This window comes from Amblyraja radiata, chromosome 1 (assembly GCF_010909765.2).
Source record: "Amblyraja radiata isolate CabotCenter1 chromosome 1, sAmbRad1.1.pri, whole genome shotgun sequence".
In the NCBI taxonomy this organism is placed as follows: Eukaryota; Metazoa; Chordata; class Chondrichthyes; order Rajiformes; family Rajidae; genus Amblyraja; species Amblyraja radiata.
In genome coordinates, this window is record NC_045956.1 from 161,492,592 (window position 1) to 161,516,566 (window position 23,975).

General features: G+C 44.2%; 1 protein-coding gene across 1 annotated transcript in view; it reads left to right on the top strand.

Moving 5' to 3' along the window:
* Nucleotides 1-13,604: 13,604 nt before the first annotated feature.
* The window catches only part of loxhd1 (lipoxygenase homology PLAT domains 1), a 188,858-nt gene continuing 178,487 nt past the window's right edge, over nucleotides 13,605-23,975 (top strand). The window contains exons 1-3 of the mRNA XM_033034197.1: nucleotides 13,605-13,743; nucleotides 17,965-18,123; nucleotides 18,823-18,962. Of these exons, the coding sequence (XP_032890088.1) occupies nucleotides 13,605-13,743; nucleotides 17,965-18,123; nucleotides 18,823-18,962 (438 nt within the window). The remainder of the gene's footprint in view (nucleotides 13,744-17,964; nucleotides 18,124-18,822; nucleotides 18,963-23,975) is intronic.

Genomic DNA, 23,975 nt, shown 5'->3' on the forward strand with positions numbered 1-23,975 from the left:
AAACTAGTGATGCTAATCACTGAATTTAAAATGATTTAAAATAAATTTGAAGTGAATAAAGAATGTTAGAAACACTCAGCTGGTTAAGCAGCGTCCATGGAAAGATATATACGCGTTTTATAAGATATTTCAGGTGAGAGAGCCTTCGTCAGTAATGTCCAGTGTGGCTGGACAGTAAGCCCAGTACTTGCCATCATGTATCTACCCGCCCAGTGAACTAACACAGAGCGGTCGGAGGGTCACAACCTCAGTCAGGTTCCAGTTCAGCTTTGTAGGCGGCGATCCAGTTTAGTAGGTTTGTAATTAAATCACAGGCGATCCATTCAATTTCTCCACTACTATCTTCACTTCCTTAGCAACAAAGAATAACATATTGAAACAACAAACGATCGCGGAGCTGGATTTCCGCGGGACAACCAACAGGTTGCAACACCGTCAATATAAGGCAGGAATCACCGCGGCCAGTTTCCCCGAGGACTTTCTCTGCCCTTATTATGTCTGTTTGTGTCAACTATTTACAGTTATAAATTGGATGAGCGGACACGGCTTCACTTCGACTCCAGTGCTAACGGCGATACAAAGGTGAGCACGAGGGTTGCCTTCTGAATCCCACAATGTGTTTATAATCACCCCGATCACCACTTGAACTTTAAGATGTGTTGAAGTCATCCATTCTCTCTCTGCGCTTGTTTTAAGAGTGTGATCTTTGTATTTGCCCAGCAGGTAGTTGCGAGCTAAGTGCCCACAACATTTGTGGGGCTGTTATAGTGTTTTATATTTGCCAATTTTCTGGTGCCCCTCAATATTGGCAAATTGGCAGCATCTCCAGTGGTGGTGGAGTCACACTTATGTTGGGCTCATTGTTAGTGAGAATTATATCATCACTTGGTTCAATTGACCAGCTGGAATCTCAATGGTCAGAGCTGTTATAGAGGATTTTCAAAACATGTTTGCATTCCTCCAGGTTATCTGATTCTGACTGAGAGGGAAGATGTTGGTGAGAAGTGTCTACTTTTGATGTTTCAGCTACCAAGTTTTTTGTTCAGGGCAGGTTGATGGAGCAGTTGACCTATTCCTGCCTTTCACTTTTATTTGCTTGGATGACTCTGGGTTGCAGAATGAAAGGATGCAAAATGATGGGAAAAGGATGAATTAAAGGATGGAAACCAACCAAACTGAACTGAAAGGCAATAATGTACCAGGACAATCTCTCCCTAAGTGAAAGGAAGGAACTGCAGATCCTGGTTTACACAAAATAAAACAAAATGCTGGAGTAAATCAGCAAATCTGGCATAATCTCGAGAAAACATGGATAAATGACATTTCGGGTTGCAACATTTCTCATCAGTCCGATGAAGGGTTCTGACCCAAAATGTCACCTAACCATGTTCTCCAGAGATGCTGCCTGATCTGCTGAATTTGTGTCCTTCAGTCTCTCCATAGGTTTCTCTGTCCCACCCACCAGCACGTCAGTGGTGTCCCTCCTGATGCCAATTGTAATGTGGTGTTTGGGCATATGGGGGTCAGTCCGTGAGTGGGAAACACTGGGGCCGATCAGAGCAGTGAGGGGCAGCGTGGAGTGGAGCCTATGCAATGGCCCCTCTCTGACTCACCAGTGCATGTTTAGCAGAGTCTCTGCAGACATGGGTAAGAGTCGAATAGATGTACTGCTGGGTGAAGTAAACTCATTAAACTAAAACCACCCAGCAGAGCGAGATGTCCATCGGGGAATGTTGCCGACTGGCCTGCTGCAGACTGCAGGAGTACGTGCTGAGGGACTCACTGAAGCTCGGTTCAGCCAACGCCAAGGCTCTGTGGGGGAGGACAACAGTCTAGTGTCCTTCCGCTGCTGGACATGGGGGGCACGGTATGGTGGTATGCCCCTCAAAACAAGGGAAGGTATCGCACGCCAGGGGGCCACATGAGTGGCACGGGTGGGGACAGACTTGAGAAATGTATAGACTGTATTGACCAATTTGTGAGCCTCCGAAAATGTCGGATGAAAAAAACAAAACAAAACTGAAGAGAAGCACCCTCCACCAACTACACAATCTCCTACTGGATTTCAGGCGCAGTAATGGATGATAATTCCATTTTGCCAAACGCTTGCGCTTGGTCCGCCAAGGACTGCTGGATCTCCCGATTGTTAATCATTTGATCTCCCCTTCCCATTCCCATATTGACATTTCTATCCTGGGCTTCTCCAGAATGCCTTGCCAGTGTGATGCCACATGGAGATTGGAGGAACAGCATTTCATACTTCGGTTGGGCACCTTACAACCCAATGGTTTGAATATTGAATTCTCCAATTTTAGGTGACTAAACAAACCACTCCTCCCCCCTTCTCTTCTCTGTGCCCCACCCTGATATGCACAAATTCTCCCACTCTCCTGCCCCTGTTTCCTCTTCCCCCTATCCCCGTCCACCTATAATCCATCCTCTGGACTCACATTTCAGTCCTCTTTTCTCCTTATATCTCAGCCTTTTGTCATCTTTTCATTTCTGGCTTTTGTCCACCCATCTACCAATCAAACCTCCTTCGCCTGTATCCACCTATCACTTGTCAGACTTTTTTACACCCCCCCCCCACCTCTTTTCCAGCTTTGTCCCCCCCTACTGCAATCAGTCTGAAGAAGGGTGCTGACCCAAAACGTTACCTATCTGTACCTTCCAGATATGCTGTCTGTCCCACTGAGTTACTCCAGCACTTTGTGTCTTTTTTTGTAAAGCAGAATCTGCAGTTCCTTGTTGTCTAATGGATGGTAGTTTATTTGAAAATAATTAGCTTGACACAGCTCAGCTCCATTCTGTAGTCATGCCATAGACAATAACATCTGTGGTCTATAAAAGTATCGAATTATCAAATTCTTCAATGAGGTTCCAATGAACAATATGTTTTGCAGTGATCGTGAAAGACCTTTGTATTTTTTTCAATCTTTTGTCCAAAGACCAGGTGGCCCATGGATGTACAAAATTTCTATGGCAACTTTGTGTTTTATTTTTTTCTCTTATCTATGTGATATTTTTGTTTGGAATAAAGTCAAGAATATGAAAACATAATATTTTATTTGGCCTCTTACACATGTTTTACCAATCTGTACGATGATGGCTAATGTTTTTCCTCAGTGCTTTAAGTTTATTAGTGTCATGTACTGAGGTAGCTTTGTTCTGCATGCTATGCAATCAGATCAAATAATACAACACATAAAAATCGGATAATGCCATACATGAATATAATCAAGTCAAACTCAAGTACAATAGGTAGAGCAAAGGAAAAGATACAGGGTGCAGATTATATTTCACAGCATTGCAGCACATCAGTCTTAGTTCTTTTTTAGTTTTTGGAGATGCAGCGTGAAAACAGGCCTTCAGCCCACTGGGTTGACACCAATTAACATGTCCCATCGACACTAGTCCCACCTGCCTATATATGACCAAACATGTCCCTCTAAATTTATCCTATCCATGTGCCTGTCAACATGTTTCTTAAACATTGCGACATTACCTGCCTCAACTACCTCCTCTGGCAGGTCGTTCCATACACATACAATCCTTTGTGTAAAAATATTACCACTCAGGCTCCTATTAAATCTTTCCTCCCTCACCTTTCACCTATGTCCTCTAGTTCTCGATTCCCATACTCTGGGCAAGAGACTCAGTGCGTTAATGTGCAATAATAGGAAAAGGGGAGATGCAGCGAGACCTGGGTGTCATGGTACACCAGTCATTGAAAGTGGGCATGCAGGTGCAGCAGGCAGTGAAGAAAGCGAATGGTATGTTAGCTTTCATAGCAAAAGGATTTGAGTATAGGAGCAGGGAGGTTCTACTGCAGTTGTACAGGGTCTTGGTGAGACCACACCTGGAGTATTGCGTACAGTTTTGGTCTCCAAATCTGAGGAAGGACATTATTGCCATAGAGGGAGTGCAGAGAAGGTTCACCAGACTGATTCCTGGGATGTCAGGACTGTCTTATGAAGAAAGACTGGATAGACTTGGTTTATACTCTCTAGAATTTAGGAGATTGAGAGGGGATCTTATAGAAACTTACAAAATTCTTAAGGGGTTGGACAGGCTAGATGCAGGAAGATTGCTCCCGATGTTGGGGAAGTCCAGGACAAGGGGTCACAGCTTAAGGATAAGGGGGAAATCCTTTAAAACCGAGATGAGAAGAACTTTTTTCACACAGAGAGTGGTGAATCTCTGGAACTCCCTGCCACAGAGGGTAGTCGAGGCCAGTTCATTGGCTATATTTAAGAGGGTGTTAGATGTGGCCCTTGTGGCTAAGGGGATCAGAGGGTATGGAGAGAAGGCAGGTACGGGATACTGAGTTAGATGATCAGCCATGATCATATTGAATGGCGGTGCAGGCTCGAAGGGCCGAATGGCCTACTCCTGCACCTAATTTCTATGTTTCTATGTTTCTATGTAATAAAGGACATTTATTTCTGTATATGCTAGTGGGGGGGGGGGGGATGTCTCTCAGAGCCAAATTTGTTGCCAGCTCCTCGCTGCTTTGTGATTATTTTAAATTACTTTTTTTCATTTAAAAAATCCCTATGAAGAGCCAAACTATAGTCTAGCATTGCCATGATGTGGAGGAAATAAAAGAGAAGTGAAATGAAAAAGTGGTGACTTTGCAATGTCCGTCTGAAGGTTGAAAAGTTGGAAGGCAGTAGGAAAGGTCAAGGGGGTAAAGTAGTTGTAATCTTACTTAATTCACAGAAAGCTTGAGGCATTGTCACAGCCAACACTGTTCTTCAGGAGATAGCGTGCAGCAGTGAAAGAGGTGTGGGATCACATTTCAGTTTCAGACTAGGTATTGGCAACATAGCATCAACATAGCATCAACCAAGAAACTGAAGGGGGTTGGTCTTGTAACTCCAAGCAACCAACCCTTTGAAAAGCTAACTAAGTCCTTGCAGCGCCGGAGACCTGGGTTTGATCCTGACCACGGGTGCTGTCCGTACGAAGTATGTACGTTCTCCCCGTGACTGCGTGAGTTTTCTCCGCAGTCTTTGGTTTCCTCCCACACTCAAAAGACGTACAGGTATGTAGGTTAATTGGCTTGGTGTATGTGTAAATCGTCCCTAGTGGGTGTAGAATAGTGTTAATGTGCGGGGATCGCAGGTCGGTGCGGACTTGGTGGGCCAAAGGGCCTGTTTCCAAGCTGTATCTCTAAATTAAACTAAACTAAATCAAGTCAAATGGAAATACTTTGTAATTTTGTCGTTGACCTTTATGTGGCGACTCTTTGCATACCTTGGGTTTACAAAACAAAGAATTTCACTGTGACTTGTCACATGTGACAATAAAGTATCAATTAATGAATGAATGAACAAATTAATTAATTAATTCATTCATTCATAATGCGTAGGAAGGAACTGCAGATGCTGCTTTATACCGAAGTTAGACACAAAGTGCCGGAGTAACTCAGCAGTTCAGCCGGCATCTTTGGAAGAAAAGGATGGGTGATGTTTTGGGTAGGAACCCTTCTTCAGACTCCAGATAGAAAATAACCCCTGTTTAAAGAGTTAAGGAAACATAAATCACAACAACCTCTCCCAATAAAAGCAGACGAATTTCCTGAGAAAAATGCAGTGGGAAGAGAAGGGTTTGCATGGGAAATAGCGTCTCACTAAAGTGATTGAATTCTTTTTGAAAATGTGATCAAGAAGATTGATTGGGTCGGTAGACATTTCTACAAGGACTTTAGCAGGACCTTTGACAAGCTACCACTTGGTAGCTGGGCTAGAAGGTTGAATCACTTAAGATAAAGGTAAACCATATAACCATATAACAATTACAGCACGGAAACAGGCCATCTCGACCCTTCTAGTCCGTGCCGAACACGTATTCTCCCCTAGTCCCATATACCTGCGCTCAGACCATAACCCTCCAGTCCTTTCCCGTCCATATAACTATCCAATTTATTTTTAAATTATAAAAACGAACCTGCCTCCACCACCTTCCCTGGAAGCTCATTCCACACAGCCACCACTCTCTGAGTAAAGAAGTTCCCCCTCATGTTACCCCTAAACTTCTGTCCCTTAATTCTCAAGTCATTTGTCCCCTTGTTTGAATCTTCCCTACTCTCAGTGGGAAAAGCTTATCCACATCACCTCTGTCTATCCCTCTCATCATTTTAAAGACCTCTATCAAGTCCCCCCTTAACCTTCTGCGCTCCAAAGAATAAAGCCCTAACTTGTTCAACCTTTCTCTGTAACTTAGTTGCTGAAACCCAGGCAACATTCTAGTAAATCTCCTCTGTACTCTCTCTATTTTGTTGACATCCTTCCTATAATTAGGCGACCAAAATTGTACCCCATACTCCAGAATTGGCCTCACCAATGCCTTGTACAATTTTAACATTACATCCCAACTTCTATACTCAATGCTCTGATTTATAAAGGCCAGCACACCAAAAGCTTTCTTTACCACCCTATCTACATGAGATTCCACTTTCAGGGAACTGTGCACAGTTATTCCCAGATCCCTCTGTTCACCTGCATTCTTCAATTCCCTACCATAAAGATAAAGATAAAGATAGTATGTACTTTTAGAATGGAGACAAGGAGGAATCTCTTCAGCCAAAGAATCAGAATCAGAATCAGATTTTATTCGCCAAGTATGTTTTGCAACATACGAGGAATTTCACTGGCCAGGTCAGTCATACAATTAAAAGCAACAGACTCAAAAACACATTTTAACATGAACATCCACCACAGTGACTCCTACACATTCCTCACTGTGATGGAAGGCGAAAATAAAGTTCAAGGACTTTCTTTTGTTCTTCCTCGGTCGGGGGCCTCGAGCCCTCCGTTGACGGGACGATCTTGACTCCCGTGGTTCGGGCCCTCCGCGTCGAGGCGTTCAGCTCCTGCATCGGGGGGTTATCAGCTCCCCCGCGCCTGGCGATCAAACCTCGCGTCGGGACTGGTTGAACCTTCTGCGGCGTTGGAGCACCCGACTAGCCTCTCCCGAGACTGCGAGTCCTTGATGGTAAGTCCGCAGGCCGCGGTGGGAGCGATCCCAGGCAAGGGATCCGCTCCGTTGTTAAGTCCACGCCCCGCGGTGGGGTTCACGACAGTCCGAGGCGGCTCCCAGCTCCAGCGATGGTAGGCCGCAGAGCCCGAAGAATGTGATCCGAAAATCAATCACATTTCCGGGAAGGTAAGAACTTGAAAAAAAGTTTCCCCTGATCCCCCCCCCCCCCCCCCACAAGGTTGGTGAATTTGTGGAATTCATTGCCATAGATGGCTGTGGAGGCCAAGCCATCTGTGGCTATTGATAGGCTATGGCAATTGATAGGTTCTTGATTAGTAAGGACATTGATCAGCCATGATCACATTGAATGGCGGTGCTGGCCTGAAGGGCCAAATGGCCTACTCCTGCACCTATTGTCTATTGGCAATTGTCTAAAGGGCAGGCCAGCTAATTGGATACAAAATTTGCTTGAAGGTAGGAGATGTGGGGTAGTGATAGAGGGTTGTTTTGGGGCTGGAGGCTTGTAATGAGTGGTGTACCAAGGAGATCGGTGCTGGGTCAATTCTTGTTTATTCTTCATATTAAGTAATTTGAATGTGAATGTAGGTAGAATGACACTAAGATAGTTGCTATAGTGGGCAGTGAAGAAGGGTATCTGTAATTACAACAGGAACCTGATCACCGAGGAATGACAAATGTGAGATGTTGCATTTTGGAAAGAGATCAGGATAGGATCTACACAGTAAATCATAAGGCTCTGGGGAATATTATTGAACAGAGACTGAAGGGATACAAGTACATAATTCCCTGTAAGTGGCAACACAGGTAGAAAGGGTGTTAATGAAAGCATTTGGCATGCTTGCCTTCATCAGTCACCGTACTGAGTAAAGAAGTTGGGATGTCATGTCACAGCGAAGATAGAGTGGATGTGGAGAGGATGTTTCCAGTAGTGGGAGCGCCTAGGACCAGAGGCCATAGCCTCAGAATAAATTGATGTACTTTTAGAATGGAGACAAGGAGGAATCTATGGAATTCATTGCCATAGATGGCTGTAGAGGCCAGGCTATTGATAGGCTATGGGTATTGATAGGTTCTTGATTAGTAAGGACATTAAATGTTACAGGGAGAAGGCAGGAGAATGGGGTTGAGATGGAGGAAATGGGGTTGAATGGGGGAAAATAGATCAGCCATGAATTTGATTTGAGTGGACTCGATGGGCTGAATGGCCTAATTCTGCTCCTTTGTCTTATGGACCTATGAGCTAACCAGGATGTTTGTAAGGCCACTTGTTATGTCACCCAGCTATAGGAAGGTTGTCATTAAACTGGAAACTGTGGGAAAAAAAGATTTACGAGGACATAAACAAAGCAGGTACAATTACAACCTTTATAAGAAGATACTTGGACAATTGAGAAAGATTTGGAGACTATGGGCAAGGAACAGGCAAGTGGGTCTAGCTGTTAGGCAACTTGGTCAACATGGGCAAGTTGGGCCGAAGGGCCTGTTTCATGATGTGTAGCTCTGTCACTCTATTAATGATGTACGTAAGACATCAATCATTTCCAGCTGGATGGTCACAAAGCCTAATCCAGACATGGGAATTAACAAATCCGCTCCACTCCACCCTAATGGAGTGTTGTTGCAATATGTGGCCTTTCAGATTGATTGAGGTCTGGACAACAGATGATCCACGGGATGTTGTTATTGAGATTAAGCAGATTAATGAGTTGGTTCTTTATTAAGCACCTAAGACATTCTTACAAAAGGAAGCCCCGAGAGAGACTTCCCCCATTTAATGTACATGCTCTAAATGTCTAAAATATCAGTTTGTTACATGTTACAAATCCCTCCATGTTAGCGGGATTTTGTGACTTGAAAAATCTACCAAGGACCCTCAACAAACATTTTATTGACCATTTTAACATAAGCATTAGCCCAATTAATTAAATTGGATTAGCACCTCCTTTAAAATGGTGACGTTATTTAGTGGATGAGCACTGGAGACCAATGGCACATTAGAGTAAAAACCTGATTATCTGGCATATAATTTGTTTGTAACATTTCTTCACACTGCAATTTACTTGAGATGTTTTTCTTTTTTTATTGGGAATGGTGTAGTTTCTGTATTGTCCATATTATAAACACTATCAGAAATATTGCTGAACAATCGATATTGGTCAAGGCACCAAAGACAACTTCCTAAATCCATTTCCAAACAGCGTTATGGGATAGAAGCAAAATGCTGGAGTAATTCAACTGGTTAGACAGCATCTCTGAAGCAGGGACGTGCGGTCAGGGGAGGCAGGGGAGGCAGAGCCTCACCTGTCACACTCCAATGAAAATAGCTGTTATGAAAAGTAAAGACAAATAATAAAATAAAATAAATATAAAGATTTTTCCACTGATCTGTGGTATAAATGTCATTTCTGTATGATTCCAATCATTTTTTATAGTCAAAATGGCCAAATTTGCACAGCTCCTCTGCAAATACAGGGAGAGATGAGAGGTGAGGCAGAGACGAGCTGAGCCTTCCCTCTGATTGCGCAACCCCTCAGAAACTGTGTGGAGCGGGGGCAATAAGCGTGTGCCTGTTACTATCTCTCTGTATGTCACCAGTTTGTAGACCCCTTCATTACATGTCCTCGCCTTCCATAGTCCAGGTAACTTATTTCACGTATAAAGATATTTAGGCTCATTGGTCTCGTCATAAAACTGCAATGAAAAAGCACCAGGGGAGGCAGCGATCACATCTGCCTCACTGAGGGGGGCGTGTCTTGAGCCCTGTGGAGGGAGAGCGAGCGTCAATTACGTATGCTCAGCCCTTGTAATTGACGCTCGCTTTCCCTCCACGTTAGCGGGATTTTGTGACCTGAAAAATCTACCAAGGAGCCTCAACAAACATGAAAAATCGACAACTCACATTCAAAGACAAATTGCTTTTAAAAACTTTTGGAACTTCAAGAATAGATCTGGCTTTGAATGAACAGCGGAGATTAAATATCAACATCCACAATGCTAAGGTAATGGAAAACAGTGAGATTTTAAAAGACCTTATTAATGCGACCTGCTTCCTGCTCTGATACTGGCCAATGCCTCCTCAGCCATTGACCTCTCCGCATGTCACTGCTCTGAAGAAAATGGATAGGTGACGTTTCGGGTGGGGACCTTTCTTAATACCTGACCTGCTGAGCTACTCTAGTATTTTGTGTCTATCTTTGGTATAAACCACCATCTGCAGTTCCTTTTTATTACAGTGCTAGGGGAGATTTGATGACAACCTGAAAAATACATGTAATAATAACAAAACACAATAAACACAAATTAACATCCACCACAGTGAGTTCACCAAACACCTCCTCACTGTGATGGAGGCAAAAGTCTTAGAGTTACTGTCTCTTCCCTCCTCTTCTCCCTCTGTGCCGAGGCGATACCCCACCGGGTGATGGCATCAGTCCCGCGGTTCAAGCTCCGCGGCCCGGGGGTGGTCGAAGCTGCCCGCAGCTGTTGCAACGGGTGCTCCGGAAAACAGGCACCAGCCTGTGACCTGCGAGCTCCCGACATTGTCCTCCACTGGCCCGCGGCCGAGCCCCGGATCCAGGTCGCCGCCGCCAGAACGCCGCCAGAAACGCCGCCGTAGCACCGTCTCCGCCCACAAGGCAGCGTCTCAGCCCCGCACCGGGCTGCCCCCACGAGAGCACCTTCCAGCCGGGAGCCGGTCCGCCCACACGGCAGCGTCTCAGCCCCGCACCGGGCTGCCCCCACGAGAGCACCTTCCAGCCGGGAGCCGGTCCGCCCACACGGCAGCGTCTCAGCCCCGCACACGGGAGCGCCTTCCAGCCAGTAGCCGTGCCGCTCACACGAGAGTGTCTCAGCCCCGCGCCGTCCGCCCTCACCGGAGCGCCGAGTCGTGCCGCTGCCCGAACGCCGCCGCAGCTCGATGTGCTATATGTTGTGCTATATGAACAGCAGTATGACAATGTATTAGTTTTAATGTACTAAGAACTAGTACCAATTTAATTATACGTATTGTGGGTTGTATCGGGGGAAACATCCCAGTTTTTTTTAAACAGTATCGTATGGAATTATTTGCATTTACCTGCATACAAATACCTTTGGAAAGCATTGACATTTTAGGAAAATGGACACAAGGATGGCAATTTTATGTTTAAACTTCATAAGTTCATGGCCAAAAACATGCGATTGAAATGATAGAAGCAATATTTGCACTTGGCCTTGACAATGAATGCAACCACTGACATTTCTCAGCAGGGTGCGCTGTTGAGTCCTTGCACATCCAATCAATCCAGATTCAGTGATTGGAAGGGGTGGGAGATTGCAACCTTCACGTGGTCCGCCCTGTTTCGATGAATGCAATCAACCTGGCGTGCACAATCAAATAAGATCAAATAGAACAAGTTGTCCTACAACTTTAGGCTGTGCACGCCATACGCAAGAAGAAGAAGAAGTGATTGGAAGTGAACTTTAACTTTTTTACCCAGTAGTCTCTGTATAAATTAATTAGATTTATTCTTCTGGGAGGGAAAGAATGAATTTTGAATTGCTCATTAATTAATAATTAGATGATGATCTAATCATCCTCCTTTGCAGTAGTTTTTTAGTTTTAGAGATACAGCGTGGAAACAGGTTCTTCAGCCCATCGACCGGCGGCCACCTGTATACTAGTTCTATCCTACGGATGAGGGACAATTGAAAGAATCCAGTTAACCTACAAACCCAGGCCAGGCGGAGGAGAGTGCTGCAATCAGTAATGTTAGGCGACAACACATCCTCCACAATAATCCTCAATATCAGTGCCCCGCAACATGGGTTCTCAGTACCCTACTATACTCCCTATACATTCACGATTGTGTGGCAAAATTCTGGTCTAGCCCCATCTACAAGTTTGCACTGTGGTAGGCCGGATCACAAACAATGATAAGACGGAGTATAGAAAGGAGATATAAAGCGTAGTAACATTGTGCCAGGACAACTACTTCTCCCTCAATGTTAACAAGACTAAGGATCTAGTTATTGACTTCAGGAAGGACGATGGAGTACATGTCCCAATCAGCCTCACTGGTGCCGAAGTGAAAATGGTTGTGAGCTTTGAGTTCTAATGATCTGTCATGGACCAACCATATTGAAGCGATAACTAAGAAGGCACATTAAAGCCTTTACTTCTTCAGGAGATTGAGGAAATTTGGCATGTCTTTAACAACTTTTACCAACTTCTACAGATGCACCATAGAAAGAATACTGTCAGGTTGGCATGCAGCACAGCTTAGTTTTGGATTTGCCAGGGGAAACAATCCAAATTTGTTGAATGGCGTAGTAGACTTGATGGGCCGAATGGCCTAATGCCGCTCCTATCACATGATCTTATGATCCCAGATTAGGTCAAACCAGGGCAAATCCACACCTCAACAGCTAAAACTGGGGGAAACCACTCCGCAAAGTCAACACCATCTTTCTGTCCAGATCTGCTCAAAGTCAGAAGTGAGTGGTGCCTCTTACTGGTGCCAATAAAATCTGGGCCACTGTATTTTGGGAGGAGATTTCTGGTGTTCATTATGTATTAAATAAATGACTCGCTGGATTTTGCTATAAATTATGCCAAATGCCCTGACCCTTGTTTCGCTTAATGCTCTGACATCTGACCTTGCCTCTCCTCAGGGTCAGGCTTATCTTCTATGCCCCAAACCTGTTTTGTTTAAGCAAGGACAGGGAGGCTTGTTGCACATAAGCTTTCAGATTCAGATTCAGAAAACGTTATTGTCTGTCGTAACAGAAAATCTTCTTTGACGTGGCTCAACATACAACCAGGACAATGTACTGATAAGCAGTCATACAACACAGATTTCTGCGAGCACACACAGTGTGTATAGATCTTAAAAGCAAGTATAAAGATTAGAAACTATAAAAATAGACAAGATAAAAGTTGTGGATACGTGTAAAGTGACAGTGCGTCAGGGTTAATTTGTCCCTTGTTCATTTTTTATTTAAGCTGTTTATGGCAATGGGTATGAATAAGTTTTTGTGGATGTTTTTCTTGGATAGGGGGACTTTATATCGGCGGCCTGATGGCAGAAGTTGGAAGTTTGAGAAAACAAGTAACATAATGGGGAACTTTTCTTATAGCTTATTAAGTAGCTGTGTTACTCTGAGTAACAACACCATTTAAATTTGTTCTGCGATACATCTTCCATTCAAATTCTTATAAAAACAGATAAAATTCATATAGGATTGGACAGGCTAGATGCAGGAAAAATGTCCTCGATGTTGCGGGAGTCCAGAACGAGGGGTCACAGCTTAAGAATAAGGGTAAGCCATTTAAGACTGAGATGAGGAAAAACTTTTTCACCCAGAGAGTTGTGAATTTGTGGAATTCTCTGCCACAGGTGGCAGTGGAGGCCAATTCACTGGATGTTTTCAAGAGAGAGTTAGATATAGCTCTTGGGGCTAATGGGATCAAGGGATGTGGGGAGAAAGCAGAATTATGGATGATCAGCCATGATCATATTGAATGGCGGTGCTGGCCAAAGTGCTAAATGGCCTTACTCCTGAACCTATTTTCTATGTTCCTATGTTTCTTCCTTAATTTCCAGGAGCAGAATACCAAAATGCCGACACAATATTATAACTCTTCGGCGGCTGTGACTGGAATCCTGCAGCCTCAGACCTCTGGATGTGGAATCCAGACCACCAGGCCAGTGGACCCCTACCCCATCAATGTTGTGGCACGCATTCGCCCAGTGACAGGTACGATTCTCTAGTGTAGCGCTAAACCTACCCACTGCCATTAAAATATCTAATTATAATTAGATGAATGATACTTTATAATCACACGTTGTCAAAATTGTCAAACAAGTTTGAGATATTGCCCAAGGTTGTGCAATTTAAGTTAAAATGTTGCCTTCTGGCTTTATTCCCCGCTATCAAGTCAGACTTGAAAATTCACATTCGGGTCCAATTCTCATTTATTCCCACTTGGCACATGCTGTTTTGAAGTCCTGTAAATGCCATCACTTCCAAAACTTAATTTCCACATACTTTCTCATTGTCCTGATGTGGGGCCTTCAACCAAGCATCCATTCCCCTCTTTAACCCACTAAGTTAGAGTCATAAAAGCATAGAATCGTACAGTATGGATACCGGCCCTTCGGCCCAACTTGACTATGCTGACCAAGCTCCCCCATCTACACTAGTCCTACGTTTGGCCCATTTCCCTCGAAACATTTCCTGTCCATGTACCTGTTCAAATGTCTTTTAAATGTTAAATAGTATCTGCCTCAACTAGCTCCTCTGACAGCTCATTCCGTATACACACCACCCTCTGTTTGTCAAAGTTGCCACTCAGATTCCTATTCAATCTTTTCTCTCTCACCTTGAACCTATGTCCTCTGGTTCTTGATTTCCCTACTCTGGGTAAAAGACTCTGGGCATCTACCCTATAGCCCCTGTCCCACTTTCCCGAGTTAATCACGAATTCTCCCGAGTTTTCCCCCTTGATTCAAACTCGGAGAATGTCCGTAGCGAGTCCGTAGCAAGTCCGTAGATATTTCTTAGCGGCTCGTAATGCCAGCCGTAGGTACTCGGGGCATCAGGTAAGTCGGGACAGTTTTTCAGCATGTTGAAAAATGTCCACGAATAAAAATAATAGCCCCGAGTACCTACGAATGGCATCTCCCAGTTTGAATCAAGGGGAAATCTCGGGAGAATTTGTGAGTAACTCGACAAAAAAGTGGGACAGGGGCGTATCTATTCCCCTCATGATCTTATACATTACCCTCTATCTATGTGATCTATGTGATCACCCCTTAATCTCTTGCACTCCAAGGAAAATAAGGTCCTAGTTTGTCCAACCTATAGCTCAGGCCCTCAAGACCTGGCAACATCCTCATAAATCTTCTCTGCACTCTTTCCAGCTTAACAACATATTTCCAGAGCAGCTCGCCTAAAACTGAACACAATACTCCAAATGTGGCCTCACAAATGTTCCTCCAACAGTTTGCATTTTACTTTCTTGTATTATTTCACTTATTTATCACCCCCGAACCCCTTCACTCTCTCCTACTTATTCCTGTTTTAGTCAGAGAGCCATCCAGCGTGGAAATAGGGCCTTTGGCCCACTCCAACCAACATGTCCCATCCACATTAGTCCCACCTGCTTGCATTTAGCCCATATCCCTCTAAACACGTCCTATCCATGTACCTGTTCAAATGTTTTTTAAACTTTGTGATAGTAACTGCCTCAACTACCTCATCAGGCAGTTTGTTCCATACCTACAACCCTTTGTGTAAAAAAAGTTTGTCCCTCAAGTTCCTATTAAATCTTCCCCCCGCCCTCCCCCACCTTAAACCTATGTCCTCTGGTTTTTGATTCCCCTCCTCTGGATAAAAGTGTGCATTTACCCTATCTATTCTCTCATCTTATGCTGATTTTTATAATAAACATAATTCAGTTTCTTTGCTTTAGATCACTTTACCCATAGTCCTGCACATTCTAACTGTGCAACTTTTGCTAGCTCAAAGTTCCACCCTGTAGCCAATGCTTCTCAAACCTGTCTAATGCCTTGTACTTCCCTCTTCTTGATGACACGAATTTACAATCAATTTCAGTCTGTGACAATAATAACCCAATACCATTTTAGTTATAGAGTCATAGAGTCTTACAGTGTTGAAACTGGCCCTTTGGCCCAACTAGTCCACACATGGCCAACATGTCCCATCCACACTAGTCCCACATGCCTGCATTTGGTCCATAGCCGTCTAAACCCGTCCTATCCATATACCTGTCTAAATGTTTCATAAACATTGCAATAGTACCTGCCTCAACTAGCTCCTCTGGCAGCTCGTTCCATACACCTACCACCCTTTGCATGAAAAGGTTACCCCTCAGATAATTATTAAATCTTTCCCTGCTCACCTTAAACCTATGTCCTCTGGTTCTCGACTCCCCTACTCTGGGCAAGAGACTTCAAAGATCTTAAATATCTTTTCTAATATTTCCTATTATGTTTATTATCAAACTTTGCCTTATAATCCTCTGTGGATCTCCTTTCAAAATGGTATTGCTTTAAAGAAACCTTATAGATAGTGGCAGCAGTTGTCATTTCTGCTGCAACTTAGCTTATCTGCTTTTGAATTCTATTCCTCTGGAAATTAACCCTAGTTCTTGGTTTGGATAACCTGCTAAAACTTCTAACAATTTGTGAATCTGTATCCTACACCCAAGTGCTTCTCTATCCAATTTCTAAAGAAGAAGGGTTTCAGCCCTAAACGTTGCCTATTTCCTTCGCTCCATAGGTGCTGCTGCACCCGCTGAGTTTCTCCAGCATTTTTGTGTATCCCATTTCTAATCCTGCTTTCCAAGGAGTTCTTTTCCTTCTACCATAATGTACCATTTCATACTTTCATGTTCCCATTTTGTATATTTATCAGCATCTTGTAATTAGTCAGGCTCGTTCTTAGGATTTCTAAGAACTAAAGATATAATTTGCCACAAAGAGTATCTTCTGAAATAGCTCTTCCTGTGGCCAAGGTTTGCACCGGTGTCAGAAGGCAGCTACCATCACCGACCCAAGGAGCAATTAAGGATGGGCAATTAAACGCTGGCTCAGCATATAAAGCCCACATCCCTTGAATGAATTAAAAAAAAAAAAATGATACTTGTAAATGGTGATCTATTGCATATTCAACATTGATTCCTGTTGAAGCCAGTTTCCCGCATTTCAGTTGAAATAATAATTTTTATCCCTTGCATTCTGATCTCAATATGTTCCACTCATTGATGAAAACCATTGCAAAGTTATTATTTATTACCTTGCCTCCACCCCAACATAAATTCTCTCTTTTATCTTTGTAGCCCTACCCTCTCCCAAGTTGCTTTCATGTTTTTAATGTATGTATAAAATACTTATGGGATTCTCTTTAATCTGACTTGATAATGACATTTCATGGCCCCTTCTGGCCCACCTAATTCCCTGCTTGATTTATTTCCTGCTTTCTTTATATTATTCAAAGACCCTATCTGTAATTCATCTTCCTAAACATTAGAAATACTTAAGACCAAATTTACAACCTCTTCCCAAATTGTAAATTAGTCAGAAGATTGTAATTACTCAGTGATGAATACCATTGCAAAGCTCACCTCCACCCTGTAACCCCACGCATAAATTCCCTCTTTTACCTTTGAGAGGTCCGACCCTCTCCATAGTTACTTTGATTAGTACAGGTGTCAGGGGTTATGGGGAGAAGGCAGGAGAATGGGGTTAGAAGGGCGAGATAGATCAGCCATGAATGAATGGCGGAGTGAACTTGATGGGCCGAATGGCCAAATTCTGTTCCTATCACATGACCTTAGTTACTATCATGTTTTTAATATATGTATAAAATGCTTTAGGATTCTCTTTAATCTGACTTGATAATGACATTTCATGGCCCCTTCTGGCCCAACTAATTCCCTGCTTGATTCTTTCCTGTTTTCTTTATATTCCTTAAAGACCCCGTCTGAATTCATCCTAAACATTAAATATGCTGACCTTATCCCTTTGAACAAATTTGCAACCTTTCTCGTCATTACTTAATTACTTTGCCATCTATGTCCTTCCTCCTTAATGGAGCATACAAGTTCTGAACTCAGACCAGCTGCCTTTAATAGACACAAAGTACCTCAGTGGGACAGGCTGCATTTCTGGAGAGAAAGAATGGGTGAAGTTTTGGGTTGAGGCCCTTCTTTAGTCTCGATCCGAAATGTCACCCATTTCTTCTCTCCATAGATGCTGCCTGTCCCACTGAGTTACTCCAGCATTTTGAATCTATCTTCGGTGTAAACCAGCATCTGCCGTTCCTTCCTACACATTTTATCCCAGGCCTGTTATGTTGCTGCACGTAAGAATTTCATTGTTCTGTTTTGGCACACTCAACAATTAAACACTCTTGAGTCTTGTCAAGTCAGATGTGTATGTACTTTTCCAATAGGATTCCAATTCAGGAACATTTCTCCACCGCGAAATAAACCTGTGTGGAACGACCCCAGACAAAAGAGTGAACTATGGACTGGCAGTGTAAAGAAATACAAAGTGATCCTAAATCACAGGTCCACGGAGTCTGGCGTCAGTAGAAAGGCCCCGTTCGCTGGTGAGTAATGTTGGGGGAATGTCCCTGGACCCTTCATTGGAGTAACGTCATAATATGTCATACATTCATTAGCCCGGACCCCCATGTTTACTTCACTGACATTGGGGTGTACAGGAAGGCTCTGCATAATTCTGAACACAGGCCCACCCTTGGCTCCAGAGTCTTGCCCGATTATCCATTTTGTGAACCAACAGAGATCATGGCATCCGAGAGGAGTCAAACACAATTGGAACGGTCCGTCTAAGCTGCCGGGGGGCCAAGATACTGCAAAGTTGGCCTCGGAAGTCGGCTATGGGCACGGATCCACTAGCTCCGGCTGGGCCGGAGTTCTAGAGCTCCAGCCGCAGGGGGCAAATTCGACCCACCGATCGGCAGCCCGGCCATGGAAGTCTCAATGTGTACCATCATTTGCTGGAAAATTGGTGGTGAACCTTTACCTGCATTGGAGCTTCATATCATGATCTTGCCTGTTGGTTCTGCATTATCTTGGCTCTCCTCTGGGCGATTGTCATTTTTATGTGAGGAAATTAGATCTAGTTTTCTGGAACAAGCATATGTCCGTGGAAAATCTGTGGTCATCTTATATCAGATGTCAGCATTTAACACACAATGAAGACAGTTTAGTTTAGGTTTATTATTGTCACATATACCGAAGAACAGCGAAAACTCATACAATTTCCAACCTTCTGCGTTTTACAGCACGGACGTTCGATCCTGGCTACAGATACAAGGATAATCGGATGGGCAACTTCCCTCGATACAACACGCTGAATGATCCCCATCTTTTCAATTACTACGTGAAGAAGTTTGGAGTCGGAAAGCAGCCACGTTGTCTTTCTGTAAGCATATTTGTTGTTCTAAATAATCCATATTTAGTAAATACCTGTAGCAGCCAATACTGAAGCTGTGAGAGTTTCCTGGAAGTGACATCACAGGTAGAGAAGGTGGTGAAGAAGGCGTTAGGCACGATGTCCTTCATCTGTCAGGGCACCAAGTAATAGAGTTGGGTTGTGAAGGAAGGAACTGCAGATGTTGGCTTACACAGAAGATTGACACAAAATGCTGGAGTAACTCAGCGGGTCAGACAGCATCGCTGGAGAAAAGGAATAGGTGACGGAAGGGTCTTGTCCCGAAACGTCACCTATACTATTTCGCAAAAGATGCTACCTGACCGCTACCTGAGTTATTCCGGCATTTTGTGTCTGTCATCAGAGTTGGATTTGTTGTGTTGCTGTTGCACAAGATGGTGGTGAGGATGCCCACGGAGTATTGTTTCAGTTTTATCGCCCTGCTATTGGAAAGACATTGTTAGGCTGGAAAGAAAAATGATGAGAATGTTGCCAGGGCTGGAGGACCTGAATTGCAGGGAACGTTTGGGCAGGTCAGGACTTTATTCATTGAACCATAAGAGACTGGGGGGTGATCTTCTAGAGGCACATAATATCACAAGGGCATTGGTAAGGTGAATGCATGGCATTGGTTTAAGTTGAGAGGGTAAAGATTTGGAAGGGACTTGAGAGGCAACTTCATACAGAGGGTGATGAGTAATAGACAAGCTGCTAGAGAAAGTGGTTGAGGCAGGTACAATAACAACATTTGAGACATTTGTACAGATGGGAAAGGTTTATAGAGGCATAGGCCAAACAAGGGCAAATGGGACAGGCGTAGATGAAAATCCTGGACAGCATGGACAAGCTGGGCGGAGAGTTCTGTTTACATGCTGAATGACACTATGGCTGGAGTGAGATGTCAGCAAGGCAGTTTCTGGTAACATTACAAAATTCTGGTAACATTCTGGAAACTTACAAAATTCTTAAGGGGTTGGACAGGCTAGATGCAGGAAGATTGTTCCCGATGTTGGGGAAGTCCAGAACAAGGGGTCACAGTTTAAGGATAAGGGGGAAATCTTTTAGGGACCGAGATGAGGAAAACATTTTTCACACAGAGAGTGGTGAATCTCTGGAATTCTCTGCCACAGAAGGTAGTTGAGGCCAGTTCATTGGCTATATTTTAGTGGGAGTTAGATGTGTCCCTTGTGGCTAAAGGGATCAGGGGGTATGGAGAGAAGGCAGGTACAGGATACTGAGTTGGATGATCAGCCATGATCATATTGAATGGTGGTGCAGGCTCGAAGGGCCGAATGGCCTACTCCTGCACCTATTTTCTATGTTTCTATGTTTCTATTATGAATGTAGGTTTCTATCCCACTATTGTTCTGGCTGCAATGATAATTATAGGAATGGGCAGTGGTGGAGAGGGGCGGTGGTGACTGCAAAATCAGCCCTTATTTTCCTCCTGCTTTAATAATCTTTGCCTCTGTAAGTCAGGGATGACAGATGGCACAATGGGCTAAGTGTTCGGCTGGCAACCGGAAGGTAGCCGGTTCGAATCCCGCTTGGAGTGCATACTGTCGTTGTGTCCTTGGGCAAGACACTTCACCCACCTTTGCCTGTGTATGAATGTGTGTGAGTGATTGGTGGTGGTCGGAGGGGCCGTAGGCGCAGAATGGCAGCCACGCTTCCGTCAGTCTGCCCCAGGGCAGCTGTGGCTACAGAAGTAGCTTACCACCACCGAGTGTGACTGAATAATGCGATGTAAAGCGCCTTGAGTATTAGAAAGGCGCTATATAAATCCCATCCATTATTATTTTATTATTATTAAGTCGCTCAATAGCAGAAGCTCCACACGGAAGCTCCGCTCCGCACATGCAATGAAACCAAACACAAGCACGATGCAGCAGATGTCTGGTGGCATCAGATGAATTGTCAGAGTCTATACTAGCGCAATGTGTGTCCAGCAAACACAAAATCCCAGCTCTGAACCTTGCAACAAAGGTGAATAATCTCCCGTCTGAGAACATTCAGGAGGAGTAGGAGTAACCTACCTGATTTCCCAAGTGTGCCTCGTCATTCAATATGATTGTGACTTATCTGTCCCCAGGCCTCAACCCCTCCTCTGTGCCAGTCCACATTGTCCTCAATACCCCGATCTTTTATGAATGTATCTAATTGCTTTTTAAAATTACCTCAAGTGTTCTTGCATTTACAATCCTCCAGGGGGTGAGAATTCTAGAAATCTACCATCCTCTTGAACAAGAAATTACTATGTGCTTCAGTTTTTAATAATTGTCTCCTTATCTTATAACTATGTCCTCTCATTCACGACTCTCGGACCTGTGGAAACTATCCTGTCATAGTCCCTATCAATCCAATATCTTCAGCCTATAAGAACATAAAATACAAAAAGTGCACCTTAGTTAGTTGTGCCATTCAATAACATTATGGCTTATCTGATTCTGTATTCAACTCAATTTTCTGGACTGTTCCCATTACCACTTGATTCTGCTACAGTCTGAAATCAATCAGTAGAGTCTCACTCCGCATCCATCGCTCCTTGGAGTAGATGTCCAAAATATAGCATCCTTCTGAAAGGAGAAATATCTCCTCATTAGAGTTTTAAATGTGCAGCCCCTTGTTCTGAAGTAACAGCCTTTTGTTCTAGATTTTCCAATGAATGGAAATAACTTCTTTGTATTTACCCTGCCACGTCCCTTCTGGATTATACCTGTTTCAATAAGGGCACTAAGATCACCTATGATATTTTGCAATCTTGAATGGTGGAAATAGTGATGATGTTGCCATTGGAAAACAGAATTTGAACGATTGTGTATAGAGTGCTACTGAAATATCAGGTGGATCTAACGTTGAACGAATGCAGATTGAAACAGGAAATTGAAACAGCCAAATGAAAGATCAATTTCCATTTTTTCACCGCCTGATAGAACTTTCTCAGTCTATTTTAAATGCCTCCTGATTTTTGTGTATTAGCAAGGAGAGAAAGGGAAATGGAAATTAAACAATGGTAGGAAATATTAATGTAGTACCACCTCTTCACGCATGTTTGTAAGCTGACACCAGAGTAATTTCCATTTTTTTCACTGTTTGGTAATAATTCCTCAGCCTATTTTCAATGCCTCATGATTTTTGTTTCCAAATGTCACCAGGTCACAATCCCCTATGTTTTATTCAATGAAAACTATCACTCAATTGTAACCTTGGCTACGATGAAAGCAAGGCTATCCTTGGAATATGGTATAGCGCAGGGCTGCCAACATTGGGGGAGAGTTGGGAGTGAGAAATCTGCGAGAGACGTTTGCAATGTTTTTTGTATGAAGTATTTTTAAGAGGTAACTTTTTAAGGGGTAACTTTATCCACACAAAGGGTGGTGGGTGTATGGAACAAGTAGCCAGAGGAGGTAGTTGAGGCAGGGACCATCCCAACATTTAAGAAAAAGTTAGACTGATACATGGATAGGACAGGTTTGGAGGTATGGACCAAAAGCAGGTAGCGTAGCTGGGACATGTTGGCGGGTGTGGGCAAGTTGTGCCGAAGGGCCTGTTTTCACACTGTATCACTCTATGACTACATTATACCTCCACCATGCATGAATGCTTCAATATCAAGTGATCGAGTTTTATTGCCATATACTCAAGCATAGAAACATAGAAAATAGGAGCAGGAATAGGCCATTCGGCCCTTCGAGCCAACACTGCCATTCAATATGATCATGGCTATTCATCTAAAATCAGTACCTCTTTCCTGTTTTTTCCCCATATCCCTTGATGTCGTTAGCCCCAAGAACTAAATGTAACTCTCTCTTGAAAACATCCAGTGAATTGGCCTGCACTGCATTCTGTGGCAGAGAATTCCACAGATTCACAACTCTCTACGTGAAGAAAGTTTGTCCTCATCTCAGTCCTAACTGCCCCCCCCCCTTTATTCTTAAACTGTGACCCATGGTTCTGAACGTCCCCAACGTCGGGAACATTTTTACTGCAGTTACAGTAAGTGAAAATCTAGCAGGCAAGCAGGATGCTTTCTCCAACCACCCCCATTTGAAGTCCACTACCTTCCACCGTTTCTACCCAGTGCTTGGTACTTACTTCCAGCAGCCACTGGTTGTCCTCCAGGATGCACCGAGCCGCAGCCTGATCCATGCCGGTCACCTGGGCGAATTCGACACAGAGACTCTCTCTCTCTCTCCCCCCTCTCTTCCGCTCTCTCTCCTCTCAACCCCCCTCTCTCTCTCCCCCTCTATCTCTCCCCTCCCCCTCTCTTTCCCCTCTCTCTCTCTCCTCTCTCCCTCTCTGTCTCTCCTCTCACCCCCTCTCTCTCCCCTGTCTCCCCCTCTCACTCTCCCTTCCCTCTCTTCTCTCTCTCCCCCCTCTCCTCTCCCTCTCTCTCTCCCCCTCTCTCTCTCCCCCTCTCTCCCTCTCTTCCCCCTCTCTCCCCCTCTCTCCCTACCACCTTACTCTTCCCCCTCTCTCTTGTCCCCTCTCTCTCTCCCCCCTCTCCCTCTCTCTCCCCTCTCTTTCCCCTAACTCTCTCTCCCCCCGCTCTCTCTCCCCCTCTTTCTTCTCTCTCTCCCCCTCTTCTCTCTCCTCCTCTCTGCTCTCTCTCCCCTCACTTCCCCCAACCTCTTTTTCCCTCCCTCTCTATCTCCCCCTCTCTCTCCCTCTCCACACACTCTCCCCTCTCTCTTTCCCCTCTCTCTCTGTCTCTCCTCTCACCTCTCTCTCTTCCCCCCTCTCCTCCTCTCTTCCCCATTTCTCCCTCCTACCTCACTCTTCCCCTTGCCCTCTCTCCCCTCTCTTTCTCCTCTGTCTCTATATATTTTTCTTTGCCCCCCCCCCCTATCACTCTTTCCTCCCCGTTTCTCTCTTTCTTCCCCCTCTCCCCCTCTTCCCCTCTCTCTTTTACCACCCCTCTGTCTACCACTTCTCCTCTCCCATTCTCTCCTACCCTCTCCTCCCTCTCCACCCCTCTCTCTCTTCCCTCTTTCTTCCCTCTCA